At 39.0% G+C, this 26090-nt stretch overlaps 1 protein-coding gene across 2 annotated transcripts in view; it reads left to right on the top strand.

Annotated features, from left to right (window-relative positions):
* Positions 1-4924: 4924 nt before the first annotated feature.
* Positions 4925-26090, top strand: part of ADIPOR1 (adiponectin receptor 1) — a 454062-nt gene continuing 432896 nt past the window's right edge. The window contains exons 1-2 of one of the 2 annotated variants that reach the window (XM_053706909.1): positions 4925-4943; positions 9386-9443. In XM_053706909.1, coding sequence (XP_053562884.1) covers positions 9435-9443 — 9 coding nt within the window. In that variant the 5' untranslated portion in view covers positions 4925-4943; positions 9386-9434. Of the gene's footprint in view, positions 4944-9385; positions 9444-26090 lie in introns of those variants that run through there. The other variant, XM_053706910.1, reaches the window with a different exon arrangement.

Below are 26090 nucleotides of genomic sequence, written 5' to 3'. Positions count from 1 at the left end.
CAATGGACATAGTGCCGTTTGCACGCTTACATCTCAGACCGCTGCAACTATGCATGCTCAGTCAGTGGAACGGGGATTACACAGATTTGTCCCCTCAACTGAATCTGGACTAAGAGACCAGGGATTCTCTTCTCTGGTGGCTATCTCGGGTCCATCTGTCCAAAGGTATGACCTTTCGCAGGCCAGATTGGACAATTGTTACGACAGATGCCAGCCTTCTAGGTTGGGGTGCAGTCTGGAACTCCCTGAAGGCTCAGGGATCGTGGACTCAGGAGGAGTCTCTCCTTCCATTAAATATTCTGGAACTAAGAGCGATATTCAAGGCTCTTCAGGCTTGGCCTCAGTTAGCAACTCTGAGGTACATCAGATTTCAGTCGGACAACATCACGACTGTAGCTTACATCAACCATCAAGGGGGAACGAGAAGTTCCCTAGAGATGTTAGAAGTTTCAAAAATAATTCGCTGGGCAGAGATTCACTCTTGCCACCTATCAGCTATCCATATCCCAGGTGTAGAGCACTGGGAGGCGGATTTTCTAAGTCGTCAGACTTTTCATCCGGGAGAGTGGGAACTCCATCCGGAGGTATTTGCACAACTGATTCATCGTTGGGGCAAACCAGAACTGGATCTCATGGCGTCTCGCCAGAACGCAAAGCTTCCGTGTTACGGATCCAGGTCCAGGGATCCCAAGGCGACACTGATAGATGCTCTAGCAGCGCCCTGGTCTTTCAACCTGGCTTATGTGTTTCCACCGTTTCCTCTGCTCCCTCGACTGATTGCCAAGATCAAGCCGGAGAGAGCATCGGTGATTCTGATAGCACCTGCATGGCCACGCAGGACCTGGTATGCAGATCTAGTGGACATGTCATCCTTTCCACCATGGTCTCTGCCTCTGAAACAGGACCTTCTACTTCAGGGTCCTTTCAACCATCCAAATCTAATTTCTCTAAGGCTGACTGCCTGGAGATTGAACGCTTGATTTTATCAAAGCGTGGCTTCTCCGAGTCAGTTATTGATACCTTAAGACAGGCACGAAAGCCTGTCACCAAGAAAATTTACCATAAGGTATGGCGTAGATATCTTTATTGGTGTGAATCCAAGGGTTACTCATGGAGTAAGGTCAGGATTGCTAGGATATTATCTTTTCTCCAAGAAGGTTTGGAAAAAGGATTGTCAGCTAGTTAAGCGTCTGGCAGATGTTCCAGACGTTCAGGCATTTTGTCAGGCTTTAGTTAGAATCAAGCCTGTGTTTAAACCTGTTGCTCCACCATGGAGCTTAAACTTGGTTCTTAAGGTTCTTCAAGGAGTTCCGTTTGAACCTCTTCATTCCATAGATATCAAGCATTAATCTTGGAAAGTTCTTTTTTTGGTAGCTATTTCCTCGGCTCGTAGAGTCTCTGAGCTATCTGCCTTACAATGTGATTCTCCTTATCTGATTTTTCATACGGATAAGGTAGTCCTGCGTACCAAACCTGGGTTCTTACCTAAGGTGGTATCTAACAAGAATATCAATCAAGAGATTGTTGTTCCATCCTTGTGTTACACAATCTGGACGTGGTCCGTGCTTTAAAGTTTTACTTACAAGCTACTAAAGATTTTCGTCAAACATCTGCTTTGTTTGTTGTCTACTCTGGACAGAGGAGAGGTCAAAAGGCTTCGGCAACCTCTTTTTCTTTTTGACTAAGAAGCTTAATCCGCTTAGCCTATGAGACTGCTGGACAGCAGCCTCCTGAAAGGATTACAGCTCATTCCACTAGAGCTGTGGCTTCCACTTGGGCCTTTAAAAATGAGGCTTCTTTTGATCAGATTTGCAAGGCGACGACTTGGTCTTCGCTTCATATTTTTTCAAAATTTTACAAATTTGATACTTTTGCTTCTTCGGAGGCTATATTTGGAAGAAAGGTTTTACGGGCAGTGGTTCCTTCCATTTAAGTTCCTGCCTTGTCCCTCCCTTCATCCGTGTACTTTAGCTTTGGTATTGGTATCCCACAAGTAATGGATGATCCGTGGACTGGATACACCTTACAAGAGAAAACACAATTTATGCTTACCTGATAAATTTATTTCTCTTGTGGTGTATCCAGTCCACGGCCCGCCCTGTCATTTTAAGGCAGGTAATTTTTAAATTTAAACTACAGTAACCACTGCACCCTATGGTTCCACCTTTCTCGGCTTGTTTTCAGTCGAATGACTGGCTATGACAGTTAGGAGAGGAGCTATATTACAGTTCTGCTGTGGGTGTCCTCTTGCAACTTCCTGTTGGGAATGAGAATATTCCACAAGTAATGGATGATCCGTGGACTGGATACACCACAAGAGAAATAAATTTATCAGATAAGCATAAATTGTGTTTTTCAGAATATGCTACTGTACCTGGGGAACATATTTGGTAAATATCTATTTGATATGTCTGATATTTTTGTTGCTATGTAATCCCATTAAAGTCTATGGACATTCCATTTTGTAATTAACCCTTGTCATTCCATAGAAAGCAGCAATTATCTGACTTTCAGAATATGCTTCTATACCTGGGGAATATCTATTTGATATGTCTCATATTTTAGTTTCTATATCACTTTTAAATGTAATCCCATTATAGTCTATGGGCATTCTATTTTGTCATTCACCCTTGTCATTCCATAGAAAGCAGCTATAATATGATGTAATCTCACTTTCAGAATATGCTACTGTACCTGGGGAACATATCTGGTAAATATCTATTTGATATGTCATTCCATAGAAAGCAGCTATAATCTCACATAATTTCATTTTCAGAATATGCTACTGTACCTGGGGAACATATCTGGTAAATATCTATTTGATATGTCTGATATTTTTGTTGCTATAGCACTAAATGTAATCCCATTAAAGTCTATGGGCATTCCATTTTGTAATTAACCCTTGTCATTCCATAGAAAGCAGCAATTATCTTGTGTAATCTCACTTTCAGAATATGCTACTGTACATGGGGAACATATCTGGTAAATATCTAGTTCATATGTCTTGTATTTTTGTTGCTATAAAACTTTTAAATTTAATCCCATTATAGTCTATGGGCGTTCCATTTTGTCATTCACCCTTGTCTTTCCATAGAAAGCAGCTATAATCTCACGTAATTTCATTTTCAGAATATGCTACTGTACCTGGGGAACATATCTGGTAAATATCTATTTGATATGTCTGATATTTTTGTTGCTATAGCACTAAATGTAATCCCATTAAAGTGTATGGACATTCCATTTTGTAATTAACCCTTGTCATTCCATAGAAAGCAGCTATAATCTGACGTAATCTCACTTTCAGAATATGATACTGTACATGGGGAAAATATCTGGTAAATATCTTTTTAATATGTCTGATATTTTTGTTGCTATAGCACTTTTAAATGTAATCCCATTATAGTCTATGGGCATTCCATTTTGTCATTCACACTTGTCATTCCATAGAAAGCAGCTATAATCTGATGTAATATCACTTTCAGAATATGTTACTGGTTCTGGGGAAAATATCTGGTAAATATCTTTTTGATATGTCTGATATTTTTGTTGCTATAGCACTTTTAAATGTAATCCCATTATAGTCTATGGGCATTCCATTTTGTCATTCACCCTTGTCATTCCATATAAAGCAGCTATAATCTCACATAATTTCATTTTCAGAATATGCTACTGTACCTGAGGAACATATCTGGTAAATATCTACTTGATATGTCTCATATTTGTGTTTCTATAGCACTAAATGTAATCCCATTATATTCTATGGGCATTCCATTTTATCATTCACACTTGTCATTCCATAGAAAGCAGCTATAATCTGACGTAATCTCACTTTCAGAATATGTTACTGGTTCTGGGGAACATTTCTGGTAAATAACTATTTGATATGTCTCATATCTTAGTTTCTATTGCACTTTTAAATGTAATCCCATTATAGTCTATGGGCATTCCATTATGTCATTCACTTTTGTCATTCCATAGAAAGCAGCTATAATCTGAAGTAATCTCACTTTCAGAATGTTACTGTACCTGGGGAACATATCTGGTAAATATCTATTTGATATGTCTCATATTTTAGTTTCTATATCACTTTTAAATGTAATCCCATTATAGTCTATGGGCATTCCATTTTGTCATTCACCATTGTCATTCCATAGAAAGCAGCAATAATCTGAAGTAATCTGACTTTCAGAATATGCTACTGTACCTGGGGAACATATCTGGTAAATATCTAGTTGATATGTCTCATAGTTTTGTTGCTTCAACACTTTTAATTTTACATCCCATTAAAGTCTATGGGCATCCCATTTTGTCATTCACCCTTGTCATTCCTTTTAGTACATCCCCTTTTTGCATCCCTATATAAAATCATTCTTTGGTATATGTAACATTTTTCAGCTGATGTGTCTGTATTTTAGGTGGCTCATAACGTTCAAATAAATTTTGTCTACGACTATACTATAGAAAAATCCCCTTATACATATAACACAAGTAGGCAAAAAGGGTCTGGACTGCATCATGAGCGAGATCTAATTGACCAAAGCTTTATTGACTCCAAGCAAAACACCCAGTACAACTAATCTAAGTATAACTAAAACGAGGATATAACTTGACATTTCATGCAAAAGATAGTTTGTAGTTTAGTCTTTTAATTGTATTTTAAGGTTCTGCGAGTTGGTTGTAACTTTTACAACCAACACGCGTTACTGGGTGTTTCAACAATGTTGCAAAAAATAAAAAAAAATAATTCTAACAGAAAACCGATACCTCTCTAAACTACCTTAGTAGCTTCTGGCCAAAACAAACGTCAGCTGAGCTATGGGTACTGCTAGTGACCTTAATACCTTCCCCCCTCATCATTAGCACCGGAAGTTGCGTTTTGTTCTCTGTGATTTCCGGTGAATGCGTTTCCGGGGATTTTTGACAGTGGTTGTCGGACAACTCAGGTACCGTAGAAATGCGACTTTATTATTTGTCTGCAACATAGATAGTCACTGTAGTTGCATACCTGGCCCGTGCACGATATGTAGGCTCAATTTACTTACGCTTTATTGAGACATTTCGCTCGTTTTTACACAGCATAGATCGGGACTTGGAATTTTGTTTGTGTCAAAATATATCCTGAAATCGTCTATGCGCTCTTCAGTTCAGATACATATTTTCTACGTTTTTCGTGACTAGCGATTTACATAAAGTTTTAATTTTAACAATTTGGTCAAGTTGGATCTGCATGGAGCCACAGATATTTTTTGATCTTTAAAGATAATTTAGTAATTATGTTTTTTTTTTTCTCAAATGGAAACTTTATTACAGGGCGTTGTTTTGGTTCTGTATTTGTTTATTTTTTATTCAGAAATCCACTGTAAAATAAAAAAAGTTATTAAAAAAAATCATCTTTTTAGTATATTTGTCAAGAATGACTCAATCTTGACATTTTAAAGTAACATTCTAGTGTAAAAATAACATGCTATATTTTGTTATAACATTGTATGTTTTATTACGCTTCACAGATATCTATTTTTTACAAATTGAAGGTTTGTGGCAACCCTATGTAGAGCAAGACTATTGGCACCATTTTTATATACACATATAAATACAGTTTATATATATATATATATATATATATATATATATATATATATATATATATATATGTGTACAGGTGGCCCTCGGTTTACAACGGTTCAATTTGCACCGTTTCAGAATAACAACCTTTTTTTCCAGTCATGTGACTGCTATTGAAAAGCATTGAGAAGCAGTGCATTGATTAAAAAAGCCAGTAGGTGGAGCTGTCCGCTTGTGTTGCATCAAAGATATGCAAGCCAAGCAAGCTGAAATTAACAGTTTAACCAGACCTGAGCTATCGAACAGCTTGCAAAGGAAAAAGATCTTTCTGCCTATAAATCAGTCCAGACTGCAATGCATAGAAATAACTGTTTGCAGAAAAATGCAAGTAAAGTCTGTGTTGTGTGATTATTTTATTAGGTTTACAATGTTGTTTAGCAAATGTTTTTGTTCATTTAACTTAGTTTAATTATATATTCTGTGTTGTGCGATTATTTTATTAGGTTTATAATGCTGTTTAGCATTTAAAGTCTTCATTTCAAAGCTTTAAAAATAATGTATTAGATGTTACTTATGCCAATTTTGAGAGGGGCCTGGAACCTAACTCCCTCACTTCCCATTGATTTGCATTATAAATTGGGTTTCAATTTACAATGGTTTCGATTTACAACCATTCCTTCTGGAACCTAACCCCGGCATAAACTGAGGGCTACCTGTATATATGTGTATGTGTATATATATATATATATATATATATATATATATATATATATATATATATATATATATATATATATATATATATATATATATATATATATATATATATATATACACACACACAGTATATACACCCCCAGCAAAAAGATGACTCACTGAAGATTTAGATAATGATTAGCATTTTTTAGCAATAAAGTATTTTTTAATTAAGATGTGTACTTTATTTTTTAGACAATGTTATTTCACACTTAATAATTACATGCAATTTATAAATGGCATAGTGTAAATATAACTTTTATATGTACTGGATAAAAAGAAATGTGACTCACTTTATTGCTATATTCGCTTTGTCTGGAACCTAACCCGCAATATCTCAGAGGTACACCTGTATTTAACCCTACTAAGGGAGCAAATCCACTTCAAAGGTTGTGCACCTTGGTGTAGTGCATTGCCATTCTTAAGAGATTTGTTGTGGGGAAAAAAAGATAAATTAATAATTACATGCAATTATAAATGGCAAAACCTATTTTAAAGGGATAGTCTAGTCAGAATTAAACTTTCATGGTTCAGATAGAGCATGCCATTTTAAACAACTTTCTAATTTACTCCTCTTCTCAAATATTCGTTGTTCTCTTGGTATCTTTATTTGAAAAAGCAAGAATGTAAGCTTAGGAGCCAGCCCATTTTTGGTTCAGCACCTGAGTAGCGCTTTCTGATTGGTGACTACATTTAGCTACAAAATGGCCCATCTCCCAAGCTTACATTCTTGCTTTTTCAAATAAATATACCAAGAGAACGAAGAACAATTGATATAGAAGGACATAAGCAAGTTGCTTAAAATTGCATGCTCTATCTGAAACATGAAAGTTTAATTTTGACTACACTATCCCTTTAAGTAAGTTACGGTTTGTATTAGCATTATGTAGTTTTTTTCAGTACCACTTGATGTCTTTAAAGGGACAGTATACACTCAATTCCATATAACTGCATGTAATAGACACTACTATAAAGAATAAGATGCATAGATACTGATATAAAAATCCAGTATAAAACGGTTTAAAAACGTACTTAGAAGCTCTCAGTTTAGTTCTGTTGAAAAGGTAGCTGGAAAGCCCACTGCAAGTGGCAAACAAGACACTCCCACCCTCCGTATTCTTTTGCATATGAAAAGACCCTTTACACAAACAGGAGCAAGCTGGAGAAGGTAGCTGACAGTATTCACATAAAACTTTGGGGCTTGGTTAGGAGTCTGAAAATCAGAGTAATGTTATTTAAAAATAAACAAAACTATACATTTAAAACAAAAAAAAAACCCAACTTTATGGGCTATATAAACAATCATCTACAAAACATTTCTGCAAAGAAAAAATGAGTGTATAATGTTCCTTTAAGCATGGCTTGACACAGTCACATGTGGAAATGGTCTCCTGAGAAATAGAGATCTGCTTATAGTCCTGTAATTTTACAAGCTCAATATAAGACTATATTAAAGGGATGGTAAACTCCGTATATATTGATTATATTATTGCTATTGTTACATTACATTCAATTTACAGACTCAATGTCATGTAATGGTATGTATGTAAAAACACTTATAAATCCTTGTCTAATCGCTCCGTTTAATGCCGTCTATCACCTGCCCCCTGTGACGTCACATTGGTATACGTCATTTGCTCCAATGCGCATGCGTTTGAAATGTCAGACTCAGGAGCGTGCAAATTGTCTGACGTGTAGAGAGGGTGGAGAATAGGCAAACGTCAAGTTTATTCAGGCAAGGGGCGGAGCGAGGCGGCGCAACAACGGCTTGTGAATAAAGATTATTTTTAGTAAAATTACATATAAACATTAGAAATTGATAATGCGGTTTAATTTATATAATAATAACTAATCGAATTCTTGAACTTAGCAATAGCGGAGTTTACCATCACTTTAATGAATAGCAGTTGATTTTCCTCCAAAGGGTGAATTTGCAACTTCAAATATAAAAAATGGGCTGTACAGTTCCTTGAATTCCTGTGCCAGGCCAACATAAAAAAATGTAAACATTTTCTATATTTGAAGGAAAGAGTATCTTAATGGAAGAAGAATATATAGTTAAGCAGTTATCTTATGGAGTAAAATAGATGACATGCATATTTGGTGGTGAACATGGAACATCCCTGACTTCATCTAATGATGGATAGGGTCTGCATGAAAAGCAAGTCTCCTGCCATGTATAGTACATCTTTTTGTTTATGGATGAAATACTTTAGGGTATGTGGGACACATTCTTCAATTTCTTTTTTGTAACCAACTCTTTCCCTTCCCTTTAATTTAAAGGGATATGAAACAGTGCATCTTTATTACATTCAATTAAAGTAAGCATAAGAAGATTGTTTTACAAAGCAGCAAACAAGTCCTCTAGTGAGCATGGGCAATGGACTTGAGCTATTATAGGTGTCTTCTAGCAAAACCTCAAAGGAAAAGCTGCTCCTTTGCCTTCTTATAGAGATCACAGCCTCCTTGGGGGGCAGTGACAGGAAGTAATGTACTTTTCACAAATAAAGTACACAAATACAGTTTGTTGTATATCCCTTTAATTATTAATATTTATTTTCCTTTATCCTGATTGTGCAATGCTGAATTCCATCAGCAGATTGCTGCTCGCCAGAGGCGAGCTGGGGCGCTTATGTACGCCCCTGTCTTGCCCTAGCTTGATAAATTGAGCCCTATGTGTCACATTTTCCTTGGCGTTTTTCTTTTAAAAGGATTCTCACTTATCTTACCTACTAATAGGTAGTATGCACATGTCTGGAGCACTACATGACAGGAAATAGTGCTGCCATCTAGTGCTCTTGCTGATGTATAACATTGTTGCATATAGTACTGCAGACACGTGCACACTCCTAAACGTACCTGCTATGAAAGAAAAAATTGGGGTTTTGTGTCCCTTTAAGAGTAGTAGGAATATGTTGTTAAATATTTGCCTACGCCTTGCTTCCCAAACTCACTGTGATACTGGTAGTAATGATTGGCTACTTACTAGATACTTTTATAAGTCAAAATTGGAGGGATACATTGATATAATTGGTGTCTCATTTTTTTCTTCAACAACACTCTGTAGGAACCTGGATATATCACACAGCAACATTGAATGGTCTGATGACTTACCCATGGAGGTGGTAAGACATTTTTTCCTATTCTCTCATCTCAAATATTATGGTCCAATAATGCCACTTAAGTAACTCACAGCCAGACCACTAAAGAGCCAAATAAATTATTTTCCCGTGGTCCACCATAACATAATAAAACAGATAAGAAATCATTCAGTATTGTTTGACAGAAATGTGAAACGTGTAAGGAATAAAGATTTGTCTTCCCTGACCAGTAAATTATAAAATATTTTGTTAGGAGTTTTTATTTTCTTGCTAGGGTTCAGGGTAAAGCTTGTGAAAATAGAACATAAAAATAACATTCTTTCCCAGGGGAAAAGAATAATGCAGATTATATGCTGATTAAATATTTAAATGCATTTTGGTTATATATATATATATATTGATTGGAGTAGCCGTGTTAGTCCAGAGATTTAGATATCAAAATTACAAGAGTATTGCATTGAGCAATGATACTTTTTTATTGGACTAACAATACATTTATAAGTTGACAAGCTTTCGGAAGAGTTCCTTCCTTTATCAAGTCTGAAGCAATACTGACCATAATCTGTAAATTCCATTGAATTGGTCAGTATTGCTTCAGACTTGATAAAGGAAGCTTGTCAACTTATAAATGTATAGTTAGTCCAATAAAAAAGTGTCATTGCTCAATGCAATACTCTTGTTATTTTGATATCTATCCTATCTATCTATCTATCTATCTATCTATCTATCTATCTATCTATCTATCTATCTATCTATCTATCTATCTATATTTATCTGTAGTTATGCATAAGCTTTTATGTACCCATGGCTTTTTTTGTACATCTGAAACGTTTGCAAACTGTAGTATATGTCTGTGACCACACAGCTAATGCGTCACACAGATCAGGACTTTCATCCAGGGTTTTTGGATAATCTGGGGTAACACTGTACCCAAATGTTTTCTTTCATGATTCAGATAGAGCATGCAACTTTCTAATGTAAGTTTAGACCATTTTTGTTTCAAAACCTAGGTTGTGCTTGCTGATTGCTGGCTAAATATACCCACCATTCAGCAAGTGCTGTCCAGTGTTCTGAACTAAAATTGGCTGGCTCCTTAGCTTAGATGCCTTATTTATTTTTCAAATAAAGATAGCAAGAAAACGAAAAAAATTGGTAATAGGAGTAAATTAGAAAATTGCTTAAAATTGCATGCTCTATCTAAATCATGAAAGAAAAAATTTGGGTTTAGTATCCCCCTTAAGTTATCTTTTTACCGTATCTTCCCTGAAAGCAGCTCTTTATCATAACTGACAATAGCAAATTGTGAACTGAAAAAATTGTCTATTCTACACCCAAAATTGATTTAAAGAGACAGTCTACACCTTAGTCATCTTAAAGTCTTACCTTAGATTAAGATGCAAATAGCCTCCTGCATTCCTTTCTATATCATGCAGCAGGAATGGTAAAACAGTTATTTTTAAATTAATATTGTTTCTGGCCAGTTTGAAATGACTGCCAAGCTCCACCAACTGATTACATCATGATCTGGGCTGCATATTGCTTCCAATCTCAAAAGGCTCACTAGTTGGATTCAACAGACTGTCAATGCTATTCAGCAGAGTGCATAGATGCAGTCCAGATCGTGATGTGATCAGTAGGTGGAGCTTGGCAGCCATTTCAAAACTGGCCAGAAATAATAATTATTTAAAATAAAATTTTCACCATTCCTGCTGCATGATATAGAAAGGGGTGCAGGAGACTATTTGCAGCTTAATCTAAGGTAAGACTTTAAGATGACTAAGGTGTAGACTGTCTCTTTGAATCATAATTTTAAACACTAGTCAGTAAGACTCAATTTAAATGATAGTTTTCTACTTAAAGGTTTCATTTTTAAAGTAATAACTTTTCAGATTATTTTTCAAGTTATATCAGAAAATGACAGATTTAGTTATATACTATTAGAAACATACTGTAAATCAGTGCTTGACAAATATGTTCAAAATCTAGGAGCCAGGCATTTTTTCGTGGTTTATGTATGCGCGTGTACATATATATATATCAAAATAACATGAGTATTGCATTGAGCAATGATACTTTTTTGTTGTTTTTGTTTTTAAATGCTTTTAGTTATCATAAAACAGTTCATGAAAAAATACATAGTCGAAAAGAAATTATACAATTCAAGGATCTCAAGTACATTATACACTTTTGGGTCTTCCAGGGATTTTGCGTCAATCCATCTGTATATTTAGTTCGTTTGTTCTACCAGAGTCCCATTTGTCAAAACATTGAGTTCTCATAACAATATTGTAACTTTCTAGGCCTCTCCAGTATAGTCCTTTTCATTGATATCACCAGTTTATGGATTTGTGAATAAACTTGAGAACCTTAACCTATAAGTAGTAACTTGTTAAAGGGACAGTAAACATAGAAAATAATGTTATATAATTCTGCACATAGTGCAGAATTATATAACATTATATTAGTGCTTGAGTTATATAACCTATGTGCAGAATTATATAACATTATTATCTATGTTTACTGACCCTTTAACTGTTTGTAGTCATTATTTTATAGGTGTAAGAACACACACCAAACAATATACTCATATCCTGGCGTGCATCAAACCGTTGACGCACGGCAAGGTATATATAACAATAATAAAGGGAAAGAGAAGAAAGAAGAGAAAGGAAGAGATACAGCTGGCAGGAAGGGAAAGGAAGAGAGAAAAAAGGGGGGGGGGGGGTGGTTCAGGAGTGTAGGTGGACATCGTAATGGCAGTGGGAATTTGTTACATTTATAGATCTTTGTGCCCGAGGGATTTCCAGATTTCTAGCTTGTATTCATGAATTTCGATTTTGTCTTCCTCTCATATATCGGAATCTCTCCAGTTGCAGGCACCTATCTTTGATTTTTTCCATTTCAACGATCGTGGGGATGCTAATGGTTTCCATTTTTTTGGAATGAGATATTTATCGCTATTAAGCATTATATAAAGAAGGTGTTTTGTAGGTTGTCTGTTAGTTTAGGGAGACCATGGAAATGCAGAAGACCATTTAAACCTTTTAGGTATCCAGCATAAGTGGGAATCCTTTTCTATATTCTTTTAGATAATCAACTGATGATAGCAATATATTTGTTTACAGATCTTGTACAACACATAACATTAAGATAAGAGAAAAGAGTTGGGGGTGGAAGACATAGAGGAAAGAGGGGGTATGGGTATATAAAAGAGCAAAGACTTCACCTTTTAATCTTGATAAATAATTACAGCTCTTATTTTGTAAGCTATACTGTTTAGTTCTGACTCCACAAAAAGAGAATGTTAAGAAAGTGGTCTGACTTGCTGCAGTAGCTATAGTACATTTCTTCTAGGGTGAACACATGTTTAATTTCAGCTCACCAGTGTTGGATGATGGGAACTTGTGGTTTCTTCCACATGCATGGAATCAGCCTCTTGGCACTGTTTATCATAATTTGTAGTAGGCCTGTCTTGTATCGGCAGGTTTAGGTGTGGGAGTCTGTTAAGCAAATTGTCTGTGCATGTTATTGTTTGATTAAGTTTATGACAAATTTGGATTTCGACCTGTTCCCAGAAAGGTCTGATTGATGGACAATCCCACCAAATGTGAGATAGCGTGCCCTGATGTCCGCACTTCCTCCAGCATTTTGGGGAGGCAGCTGGATATATTCTGTGCAGCTGTGTTGGTGTTAAGTACCCATCTGGCTAGCAGTTTATAGTTAGTCTCAACAATGTTGGCTGACACTGATTATTTTTTGATTTAAAGCACTGTGTCCACTGTCCAGGAGGAGTCGTTAATCTGTTTGTTTAATTCTCTTTCCCAGTGTGATCTGAAAGAGGATGGTTTTTGAGACTCTACTTGCAATAGTAATTTATATATCAATGATATTAAATGTTTAGGAGTGGTGGGCAGTAGGCACAGCATCTCAAATGGAGTGCCGGGTCTACTAAATTGCTTTTTGTCTGGATGGTTGGTTAAAAAGTGTCTAACTTGAAAGTAAGAAAACCATGTATGAAGTGGAGCTCCTATTTCCTCTTTGATTTCTGAAAATGTTTTAATGTGTCCATCTCTTAAGAGGGAGTATATAGGTACCCGGGTAGGTGTATTTTGTGTGCCGATTGGTTTGCTGAGGTTCAGTCTGGGGAAAATGTTGTTGTTTAATATAGATGTGAGCGGAGAGTAGTGTGTAGAGATTTTATCTGTTGTGGCTATTGTTTTATCCCAGACTCATAGTGTTTCTTCTATGAGTGGGTTAGAAGGCTTTATGTATGAGCAAAGTTTGTTTGGGGTCCAACATAAGTCGTGCATCGAGGTGTTTACAAGGTTTTGGTTATCTTATAGCAACCCAATTTTTAGGACTAAGTGTTTGGTTCCAGGAAACTATGCGTGATTGGTGTATTGCCGTGTAATAATTTAGGATATTCGGGACTCCCATTCCACCCTGTTCCTTGGGCAGATATAACGTATGTCCTTAATTCTTGGTTTTGAAAAGGACCATATAAATTTGTTTAAGCTTTTTTGGAGAGATTGATGGGACAAGGGTCAATGTCGGCATGGTGGTCATTTTTATCGCATTAACTCGTCCATGCCAAGACAAGTTGTTAGTTCAATGCCAGGAATTAAGTTCCACCTCAATCTGTTGTTATAATTTTTGATAGTTTGTTGCAATTGTTTCTGAGATGGTGGGTTTTATGACTACCCCATGGTATGTAAAATAGTCTGCAGAGGTAAAGGGGTTTTTTGTATTGATGAATTGTCTATCCTCTGGGGAAACCCGTAGAGGCATGACCACCGACTTTCCCATGTTTATAGAGAAGTTGTAGTGTAGTTTGTATTCATCAAGAATATTGATAAGGGTTGTTATTGACTCTCTAGCGTTTAGTTAGGGTGAAAAGTATGTCATCTGCAAATAATAGACATTTAGTAGTATATGGTCCTATCTGAATTCCCTTAAACCGCTTGAGGTTGAACGGGACTTTGGCAGAGAGCACCTCTACCGAAAGTAGCAAATAGTAAGGGTGAAAAAGGGGACATCCCTGGCGGGTACCATTAGTAAATTGTGAAGGGGTTAGAGAAGAGTTATAAACTATTACTTTGCGTTGGGGGAAGCTTATATTGCCAAAATCTTATCAATACATTTTTGCAGAATTCCAAATTTGAGAAGCGTCAACCACAAAAAATTGCCAATCAACCCTGTCAAAGGCTTTCTCAGCGTCTGTTGACCAGAATGGTGAGTGGCAATTCCCGGATGATATATGGTGGATAATTTGGATCAGTCTCTGTTGTGTTGTCCTTGGCTTTCCGGGTAGGAATGAAGCCAACTTGGTCTTTATAAATCAAATATGGGAGAGTAACATTTAAGTCTGTTTGCTAATATTTTGGAATACAATTTTAAGTCTACATTTTAAAAGTGATATTGGTCTGTAACTTTCCGTTCGAGTAGGGTCTTTGCCAACCTTGGGGATAACTGGTTATGTTAGCTTCTAGCATCTGTTTAGAGAGAGTGTAACTTTTGTCTATTGAGTTGTAAAGTGAGAGCAGATGTAAGTCATTGAAGGGTGCCATCAATTTATAAAATTTGGGGAGTGAAATCGTCAGGCCCTGGGCTTTGCCTGGAGTCAGTTGTTTAATTGCGTCCTGTAATTCAGCTTTTGTAATAGGAGATTCTAGGTTTTATCTGTCATTGTCAGTTAAGGTTGGCAGGGTAATGAGTGATAAATAGTGTTCCTTGTTTATATCCTTAGTCAAGGAATTACTAGTATCTAAATTATAGAGTTTGCTGTAATAATCTGAGAAGTATTAGCTATTTCTGTACTTGTATGAATGTTGTGTCCTTTCTCATTCTGTATCGTTCTTATAAATTACTTAAATGTTTTTTTCTTAAGAGATCTGGCCATTAATTTACCGGCTTCGTTTTTTTCTGCAAAGAATTTAGCATTTAGGGCTAAGGCCCGACGATGTGCATTTTTAATAAGATGTTGGTGTAGATTTTCTTTGGCTTGATTAGCCTTTTGTATGAGATCTAACGACTTTGGGCTGCATTTATGTTCCTCTTCAGCTGCTTTTAATGTGTCAAATCAGTTTAGAGTAGGCCAGTTCCATCTGTCTACGGTGTTGTGTAGTTTGTTTAATGATCTCACCCCTAATGAAACATATGCCTCTCAGTTGTTAACCTGGGATGTATGGTTGGTGTCATTAATATCAAAGAAGAGTGTTGTTTTATCTGTAATGTTTTTGAATATTAGGGGATCTGTGAAAATCACATCATTAAGCCTCCACGAGTTACGAACTCCAGGTTTTGGGGGCCATGCGAAAGAGCTGAGAACCATAGCATGGTCTGACCAAGGAGTTTGAGAAATCTAACTCAGTCTATAAGTAAATGTAGTGAGGTTTGGTCAATTAATATGTAATCTAGACGGGTGTATGTTTTTTGGGGGTGTGAAAAAAAGGTAAAGTCCTTTGTAAGGTTGTGGGTAAACCTCCATGTGTCGAAGGTAGGGATGGCTTGGTGCGCCAGACAGTTGGCTTTAATAGTTTTATTTTTGATGTATGAATCCCCGGAGGAGACATCCATAGAGGGATCAAAGGGAAAATTCAGATCCCCGGCTATAATATAGGTCCTTTGGCATGGTCTATTAACAGTGTCATCACTTTTTTGAAGAATGAGGGATGGGGCTTGTTTGGGGGCATATAGGTTCAGTAAGGTGATGGGTCTGCCATAACAGAGTCCCACTAAGAGGAAGAAATCTGCCCTCTGTATCTTGGCTACTATGTAGCAGGTCAAAGGGCAAGTTCTTCTGAAGAGAATGCAAACCCTGTTTTTTTTTTTTTTTTGTAGTGTTAGAACAGGTGAAATACTTGTCTAATAATGCGCGGGGAGTCGTGGTTCATGGTTTTTAACTGAAATGAGTCTCTTGGATGAAAACTATGTCTGTTTTTTGTGGAAGTCGTGGAGAGCTATTGAGCGTTTTTTGAGCGACAAGAAGCCTTTTAATTTCTGGGTCGCTATAGCAAGGTTATTAGATGTCATTTTTGAGTCTTGCAGGAGAGGTCGGGTCTTTGTGCGAGCTAGCAAATAGGTTGAATACCAATCAAGAAGGCTTTTAACTAAGGGGTTCGGTTAGAGTGGATGGGGGGAGTGGATGGGGGGGGTAAGTAGAAGGATCTATTGTTTGGTTAAGATCAATAAGAGCACGGGATAGAAGAGTAGTTAGCTTAAGGAGCTATAGCGGGTTCAAAGGGGTTACAGTAGAGGGTCTCAAAGTGGGTTGTGTGAGGCGTTATCTACATTGTATGGTCCAGGGGTGTGGCATATCTATCAACATTGTAACTCAAGGGTTACACTTATATTGCTTTCTCATGCTCCAGGGTCTATTATGTAGAGGACAAGTCTATGCTTAAATTGTTTTGATATTGTGAGTTAAGTGGGGTATGAAGGTATTAGTTACCAGTGGAATGCAGTAAAAGCATTTCAGATATAGTAGGTTCAATTTGCATAAAATGTACCATCTGTTAATGTGTAGACCTGTATGGAGATGCATTCTATGATAAAGAAGTAGCAAAACTGCCAGCAATTGCCAAACAGATGAACCATTACACATCATAACATGAACATTAAGCCTTGTAAAGGAGTCATAAGGTCTCCCGCTATGAGCATGGTTAAGTTTTTCGATGAAGCCGCATCCTACACTTGTACAAGCATAACTTACTAGCATTGAACCCATAAATGAAGGAGCTGTACTTCATGTCTTTGAATCTTGATGACTTACCTTAGTAGCCGGATACCTTCTAAGCTGCAAGGCCTATCCAAAAGGGTTAGTCAAAACAGCTGCAGGCTAAGGGGTTATCCATTTAACCCCTTAACGACGCATGTCGTACAGGGTACGTTTTACACAATCTGGTCTTTAAAGACCAGCGACGTACCCTTTATATGTCGTTAAGGGTTTCAAGCGGCTGGCAGCGATCCTGATCGCTTCCAGTCGCTTTCAAGGTATTGCAGTGATGCCTCGATATTGAGGCATCACTGCAATACCTTTTTAGGCACACCGATGCAGAGACAGCCACTCTGTGGCCCTCTCTGCATCGGCCAGTGATGGTGCCGATCGTTGGTGGGTGGGAGCCATTGCAGGGAGGTGGGTGGGGCGGCCCATCACTGGGGAACTTCTTCCGGCTATTCTCTATGCCGGGATGTGCGCGTGCTGAAGATGAGGGGCGGGTGCTGCAGAGTTTTTTTTTTTTGCTGGGAGAGGGTGGTGGGTGCAGAGGAGGGGTGATCTGGGAGGGAAAGGGTGTAGGGTATGGAGGGGGGCAGCTACACTACAGAAAAAGGTAGGTTTAAAAAAAATAAAATAAAGTTATTTTGCAAAGTGGGTACTGGCAGACAGCTGCCAGTACCCAAAATGGTGGCTAATAGTTAGTGGGGGGAGAGCTCTTTGGGGGGGATCAGGCAGGTTGGGGGCTAAGGGGGGATTCTACACAGCAGAAAATATATATATTTTTTTTTTAATAATTTTTTAAATAATTAAAAAAACAAAATAAAACTTTTATTTCTTCTATAAGATACGAGTCCATGGATTCATCCTTTACTTGTGAGATATTATCCTCCTGCTAACAGGAAGTGGCAAAGAGCACCACAGCAGAGCTGTGTATATAGCTCCTCCCTTGACTCCACCCCCCAGTCATTCTCTTTGCCTACTCTAAGTAATAGGAAGGGTAAAGTGAAAGAGGTGATAAAATGGATAAAGACTTCTGCCTGGAGGCTGATGATCTTAGCAGTTGTTACTAAGATCCAGTGCAGTTCTCACAGAATGGCTGAGGAGTACTTAAGAAACTTCAGTGTGAGGAACGTTTTTCATGCTATAAGCAGTGAGGTATGTTCAGTCATTTTTTTCTGGAGAGACTGTGTTATTTCAGAATTGGCTGACAGTATCCCCATGAGGGAGAGGGGTAAGCAGTAATCCTAAGTATAAAGAGGAGTATTACTGAGCTTGCATATATGGGCTATATAAAAATGGTTGACACTGATGTTTGAATGTTTGTGGGCAAACGTTTACATGTCTGGGAGTGCAGATAACGTTTTTAAAGGAGAGACGTTTTTATGCTTTATTAAGAAGGGTACACATGGCTTCATTTCTGGGTTTATGAACCCACATGGCTAGGTTTTAGACCGCTCTGGTGCATTTAATTTAGGCTGTGAGACATCGAGTGAGATTGACGGGGCCTATTTTTGCGCCTCAGTTGCGCAGTTGTTTTTCTCAAGCAAGCAGTAAGCTCCAACTCCGGTGGGCCTTTGTGAGCTGTATTGGGCCAAATCGAAGGTTTAACCCGGTTTTACAGACCCCTGAGGGCAGGTAGGCACCACAGCAGGGCTGTGGCGAGGTGCAGGGGGTGCTTTTTATTGAAATGTTTTATAATTTTCCGTTTTTTCTGGTAAGGGTTAAGTATTCCTTTCCTTGTGGGGCAAACTTAGCTTCAGAATTGGGATGCTTCTATCATAAAATTGGGACAATTTTTTTTTTTTATAATTATTTTTATTCAGAGACAAAGAGTGATTACATTGTACAAGTATACAGTTATTTCCCCCCATGGTAGACTATGGCATATAAGTGTGATTCGCAGATCACCAATAATACACAGGCCATATTAAACGAAAGAAATATGCAGCTCATAGGTTAACACCATATCAACACAGAATATCATAAGTGCTTTTTTTTTTTTTTTTTTTTTTAAAGATATTAAGCCTGTTCTACATAAAGGGGTTTTATACATGAGAAGGACAACAAATCTGAATATACTATGGCATTTCTTAATCCGTGGGAGAGGACCAGTGTGTCTCAATTTTATTAATAACATCTAAACCGACTAAAACGACTATAATACTAAAAGAGCAGCAATAACTAATTCAAAAAGTGTTTCTCATGTTGGCTAGTAAAGAATTTATAAAAGGCAAAGATTCCAAAAGGTTTGCCCCCCTCAGCATATACATGTTATGTGGAGTTACTACAGACTTAAATTTTAATCACTAGGCTCTACAATATAAAGAGTTAAATGTAGGGTTTCTCAGCATTAGAGTCCTTGGGGACAGTGAGTTCATATATTAAGAAAGCCTATCAAATGTAAGCTATAAGTTCCATTCGGTTCCCATGTGACAGGTGTGTATATGACTGGAGTTCTCTGTGACTCACAACAGCCATTAAGCGGCGGTCACCACAGAACGAGTCAAGGAGTCACAAAGTAGTTTTTAGGCTTATAAAGTGGTGCTGGAACAGAGGGGGGCAAAACAACTACCTAATTACCCTTTGATCGCTAGATTGTTATCTCATTTATAAATGTAAAGATATACAGACATGAGAACATAACAAATGACATATTATAACAGCCAACAGGGCTATAAAACTAAAACAAGTTAGAGACCCATTTATGTATTTCATATTAAGTTGTTGCATTGAATGGGCTGAACCAACAACTAAGAGATACCAGCACTATCCCAAGAGAGGCACAAAGTAGACTAAACCACAAATAAGTCTCTTTATGCAGTAAACAGTCATATAACGTAAGGTAATATAAGTATCTCAGGCAAGGCTAAAGATTTCTATAAGCAGGAGGGGAAATAATAGTGATTCTACGCAATATCTAAACCTCAAGTGTGACTACATAAGCAAAATTTTTATGTAGAGTTATTTGGAATAGTCCCCTGTAATTTCAATAGATATTATAAGACAGTTGTGGGCTGAGTTTTATGACAGTGTGTGTACGAGGCAGTGGGATACACAGAGTCTTAATAAACAATATTAAAGTGACCTTGGTAGGATAATAACACATATGATCAGACGTAAGCAGAAACTATTGTCACCATTAGAGCAAGAAGCTTCCATTAAAAGTCTCCCCCGCATGGAGGCATCTCTGTGTATAAGAGCAGTGCGACCCAGCTTCCGCTGAGTGAGGCCAGGTAGTATAAATCATCCTATTCCCATACGGGTTAGAGATAGACAACGCTTCAGAGGAGCAGTGTATGTTCCCGATGAACATTTTGTATGATTCTTGTTTCCAGTGGGAAGTCTGACATCTCCCAAGCCGTTGGGTAACCGTATAGGCGTACTTTTTATTCGGTAAGCAGGATAGGCATACAGGGTTTCAGGTAGAGCATTGGACCTTATGCTGGTGAGGACATTGCCTCTTTCTTAGTTATGCAGGTATCAGTAGCACAGACTGTGAGCGACTTCTCCCTTAAGAGTCCGGCTGAGAAGCTATGTCCGGAGCTGTATTGGATATTGAGTGGGCCAACAGAGATGTCAGGGAGCCGTTCTCTGATCTCACAGTTCGCTCCCTGGCGGGTGTCGAGCAGGCTCATTGCAGGAGGGAGTCACTCTGGTCCTCTTTGTAACCGCCTCTTCTTCCCGCCATGCAGGATTGAAGATTCCGGAGTCTCCGTCCACCCCCCGGGTATGCTGTTGAGCTGTGTGCTGTATCCTGAGGGGTAGGGTTGGAGGAGTGCTTTTTTTGCTGACAAGCTTGTTCCGTTGCTCTCACCATGTTGCATAGAGTAGCGCAGGATGTTAGAAGACAGTCTATTTTAGGCAGAAGTGCGGCTTTCAGCTCAGCAATGATGAAGGTATTATTGGAGTGTCCCTCCATGAAGAGTATCTCCATTAAACAAGGTCAGGGACTAATGTCGACAGGTGTTAGATTAAAGCGGTGATACAGTCCACTGCCTCGCTATATGCAATGGCGCACTTCCATGTGCTAACTGCTAACAGTGGGGGCGAGTTGTCTGTCGCCTGTGCGGGAGATGCCGAACACCTTATGTGTTAAGGCTGTAATGCACTTGGGTTATGCAAGGGTCAGTTATGTGCAAGCTGAGTGGGATAAAACAATGCAAAAAGCTCATTAATGCTGTAGTTTCTCCGGAGCTCTCCACTTCAGCTGCCTGCTCCTTGGCCCGCCCACCGGAAGTCCAAAATTGGGACAATTTTATTGTTTTCAAGCAGTTTTGTATGCTTTTTTTCTCTTAAAGGTGCAGTATCGTTTTTTCAGATTGTTATTTTTTCACTAAATAAAGTGCTTTAAAGCCTGTTTGTGGTCATTACTAGCCTGTTTAACATGTCTGACATTGAGGAAAGCCAATGTTCCATGTGTTTAGAAGCCATTGTGGAACCCCCACTTAAAATGTGTCCCTCATGTACTGAAAGGGCCTTACATTGCAAAGAACATATTTTAGCTGATAAAAGTATGTCTCAGGATGATTCTCAGTCAGAAGAGAATCGGGTTTTGCCATCTACTTCTCCCCAAGTGTCACAACCTTTAACGCCCGCACAAGCGACGCCAAGGTACTTCTAGTGCGTCTAATTCTTTCACCCTGCAAGATATGGGCCGCAGTTATGTCTACTACCCTCACAGAGGTATTATCTAAACTGCCTGGTTTGCAAGGGAAGCGCAGTAGACGTAGGTCCGGTATGAGAGTAAATGCTGAGCCCTCTGACGCTTTATTAGCCATCTCCGATGTACCCTCACAATGTTCTGAATTGGGGGTAGGGGAATTGCTGTCTGAGGGAGAGCTTTCTGATTCAGGAAAGATGTTCCCTCAAACAGACTCTGATATGATGGCTTTTAAGTTTAAGTTTGAACACCTCCGCTTGTTACTCAGGGAGGTTTTAGCGACTCTGGATGACTGTGACCCTATTGTAATTCCACCAGAGAAATTGTGTAAAATGGATAGATATCTAGAGGTTCCTACTTACACTAATGTTTTTCGGTCCTTAAGAGGATTTCAGACACTAAGGAATGGGATAGACCAGGCATTCCGTTCTCTTAAGAAAATGTTTCCCATATCTGACACCATTCGGGATTCGTGGCAGACGGTCCCTAAGGTAGAGGGAGCTATTTCTACCCTAGCTAAGCGTACAACTATACCTATTGAGGACAGTTGTGCTTTCAAAGATCCTATGGATAAAAAATTAGAGGGTCTTCTAAAGAAAATATTTATTCATCAGGGTTTTCTTCTGTAACTACTGCAGCTGCTTTTTGGTTCGAGGCTCTTGAGGAGGCTATTAAGGTTGAGACCCCATTGGATGAGATTTTAAATAGAATTAAGGCTCTCAAGCTAGCTAATTCTTTTATTACAGATGCCGCTTTTCAACTGGCTAAATTAGTGGCAAAGAATTGAGGTTTTACCATTTTAGCGCGTATAGCGTTATGGCTTAAGTCCTGGTCTGCTGATGTGTCATCAAAATCTAAGCTATTAGCTATTCCTTTCAAAGGTAAGACCCTATTCGGGCCTGTACTGAAGGAGATAATTTCCGACATCACTGGAGGAAAGGCCATGCCCTTCTCAGGATAAGACAAATAGAATGAGGGCCAAACAGAATAATTTTCGTTCCTTTCGAAACTTCAAAGGTGGTCCCGCTACCTCCTCGCCTGCCACAAAGCAGGAGGGGAATTTTGCTCAATCCAAGTCTGTCTGGAGACCTAACCAGACCTGGAATAAAGGTAAACAGGCCAAGAAGCCCGCTGCTGCTACCAAGACAGCATGAAGGGGCTGCCCCTGATCCGGGATCGGATCTAGTGGGGGGCAGACTTTCTCTCTTCGCTCAGGCATGGGCAAGAGACTTCAGGATTCCTGGGCATAGAAATTGTTACCCAGGGGTATCTTCTAGATTTCAAAAGATTATCCTCCAGACAAAAAGAGAGGCGTTCTTACGCTGTGTAGCAGACCTATATACTATGGGGGTAATCTGCCCAGTTCAAAAAGCAGAACAGGGGCAGGGGTTTTACTCCAATCTGTTCAGACCGATTTTAGATCTCAAGATCTAAAACAAATTTCTCAGCGTCCTCATCCTTCAAGATGGAGACCATTCGGACAATTTTACCAATCATCCAGAATGGTCAATATATGACCACCGTGGATTTGAAGGATGCGTATCTTCACATTCCTATCCACAAAGATCTATCACCAGTCCTCAGTTTCGCTTTCCTGGACAAGCATTACCGTTTGTGGCTCTTCCTTTCGGGTTGGCCACAGCTCCCAGAATTTTCACAAAGGTGCTAGGGTCCTTTCTGGCGGTTCTAAGGCCGCGGGGCATAGCAGTGGCGCCCTATCTGGACGATATCTTGATTCAGGCATCAACTTACCAACTAGCCAAATCTCACACGGACATCGTGTTGGCTTTCCTAAGATCTCACGGGTGGAAGGTGAACATAAAGAAGAGTTCACTTGTCCCTCTCACAAGAGTTCCATTCCTGGGAACTCTGATAGACTTGGTAGACATGAAAATTTTTCTGACGGAGGTCAGAAAATCAAAGATCTTAACCACCTGCCGAGCACTTCATTCCATTCCTCGGCCGTCAGTGGCTCAGTGTATGGAGGTAATGGACTAATGGTAGCGGCAATGGACATAGTTCCGTTTTGCTCGCTTGCATCTCAGACCACTGCAAATATGCATGCTCAGACAGTGGAATGGGGGACTATGCCAAATTATCTCCTCAGATACATCTGGATCAAGAGACCAGAGGACTCTTCTTTGGTTGATTGTCACAGGATCATCTGTCCCAGGGAATGTGTTTCTGCAGACCAGCATGGGTCATAGTGATGACGGACGCCCAGCCTATTGGGCTGGGGTGCAGTCTGGAATTCCCTAAAGGCACAGGGTGTGTGGGACTCAGGAAGAGGCTCTCCTTCCAATAAATATTCTAGAACTGAGAGCGATTTTCAACGCGCTTCAGGCGTGGCCTCAGCTGGCTTCGGCCAAATTCATAAGATTCCAGTCGGACAATATCACGACTGTAGCATATATCATTCATCAAGGGGGAACAAAGAGTTCTCTAGCGATGATGGAGGTTTCCAAAATAAGTCTATGGTCAGAGACTCACTCTTGCCATCTATCAGCAATCTATATCCCAAGAGTGTGGAGAACTGGTAGCGGATTTTCTAAGTCGACTTTTTCATCCGGGGGAGTGGGAGCACCATCCGGTGGTGTTTGCACAATTGATTCATCAATGGGGCACACCAGAATTGGATCTGATGGCATCTCGTCAGAATGCCAAACTTCCTTGTTACGGGTCCAGATCAAGGGATCCCCAAGCAGTACTGAGTAGATGCACTAGCAGTACCTTGGTCGTTCAACCTGGCTTATGTGTTTCCTCGTTTTCCTCTCCTTCCTCGTCTGATTGCCAGAATCAAACAGGAGAGGGCTTCGGTAATTTTGATAGCACCTGCGTGGCCACGCAGGACTTGGTATGCAGACCTGGTGGAAATGTCATCTCTGCCACCGAGACAGGACCTTCTCATTCAAGGTCCGTTCCAGCATCCAAATCTAGTTTCTCATGCGGCTGACTGCCTGGAGATTGAACGCTTAATTTTATCTAAGCGCGGGATTCTCTGAGTCGGTCATAGATACCTTGATTCAGGCTCGAATGCCTGTCACTAGGAAAATTTTACCATAAGATATGGCGTAAATATCTTTATTGGTGCGAATCCAAAGGCTACTCATGGAGTAAGATCAGGATTCCTAGGATTTTGTCCTTTCTCCAAGAAGGATTGGAGAAGGGGTTATCAGCTAGTTCCCTAAAGGGACTGATATCTGCTCTATCAATTTTACTGCACAAGCGTCTGGCAGATGTTCCAGACGTTCAGTCGTTTTGTCAGGCTTTGGTTAGAATCAAGCCTGTGTTTAAACCTATTGCTCCGCCATGGAGTTTGAATTTAGTTCTTAAAATTCTTCAAGGGGTTCCGTTTGAACCTATGCAATCCATAGATATTAAGCTTCTATCTTGAAAAGTTCTGTTTTTAGTTGCTATCTCTTCGGCTCGAAGAGTTTCTGAACTATCTGCATTGCAATGCGACTCGCCTTATCTTGTTTTCCATTCTGATAAGGTGGTTTTGTGTACCAAACCTGGATTCCTTCCTAAGGTTGTTACTAATAAGATATTAATCAGGAAATTGTTGTTCCTTCTCTGTGTCCTAACCCTTCTTTTAAGAAGGAGCGTCTGTTACACAACTTGGACGTGGTTCGGGCTTTGAAGTTTTACTTGCAAGCGACCAAAAGATTTCCATCAAACATCTTCTCTGTTTGATTGTCTATTCTGGAAGACATCAAGGTCAAAAAGGCTACGGCTACCTCTCCTTTCCTTTTTGTCTGAAAATCATCATACCGGTTGCAAACGAGACTGCTGGACAGCAGCCTCATGAAAGGAATACGTCACACACACACATACCTAGAGCGGTGGCTTTCCAAAAGGGCTTTTAAAAATGATGCTCTGTTGACAGATTTTGTAAGGCTGCGACTTGGTCTTCTCCTTCATACCTTTTCCAAATTTTACAAATGTTATACTTTTGTTTCTTCGGAGGCTATTTTGAGGGAAAGTTCTACAAGCAGTGTGCCTTCTGTTTAAAGCATCTGGTCTTGTCCCTCCCGTTCACCCTTGTCCTGTAGTCTTTGGTATTGTATCTTATAGAAGAAAGTAAATTTATGCATACCTGATAAATTGATTTCTTCTATGATACGAACGAGTCCACGGGCCCGCCCCTGTCATTTTAAGACAGATCATATTTTTTGATTTAAACTTCGTCACCTCTGCAGCTTTTAGTTTCTCCTTTTTCTTCCTATACCTTCGGTCGATTGGACCTGGGGGGTGGAGTCAAGGGAGGAGCTATATAGACATCTCTGCTGTGGTG

This window comes from Bombina bombina, chromosome 3, assembly GCF_027579735.1.
Source record: "Bombina bombina isolate aBomBom1 chromosome 3, aBomBom1.pri, whole genome shotgun sequence".
Classification (NCBI taxonomy): Eukaryota; Metazoa; Chordata; class Amphibia; order Anura; family Bombinatoridae; genus Bombina; species Bombina bombina.
The sequence above is the reverse complement of the archived record's forward strand: the minus strand, read 5'-3'. Positions and strand labels throughout refer to the sequence as shown.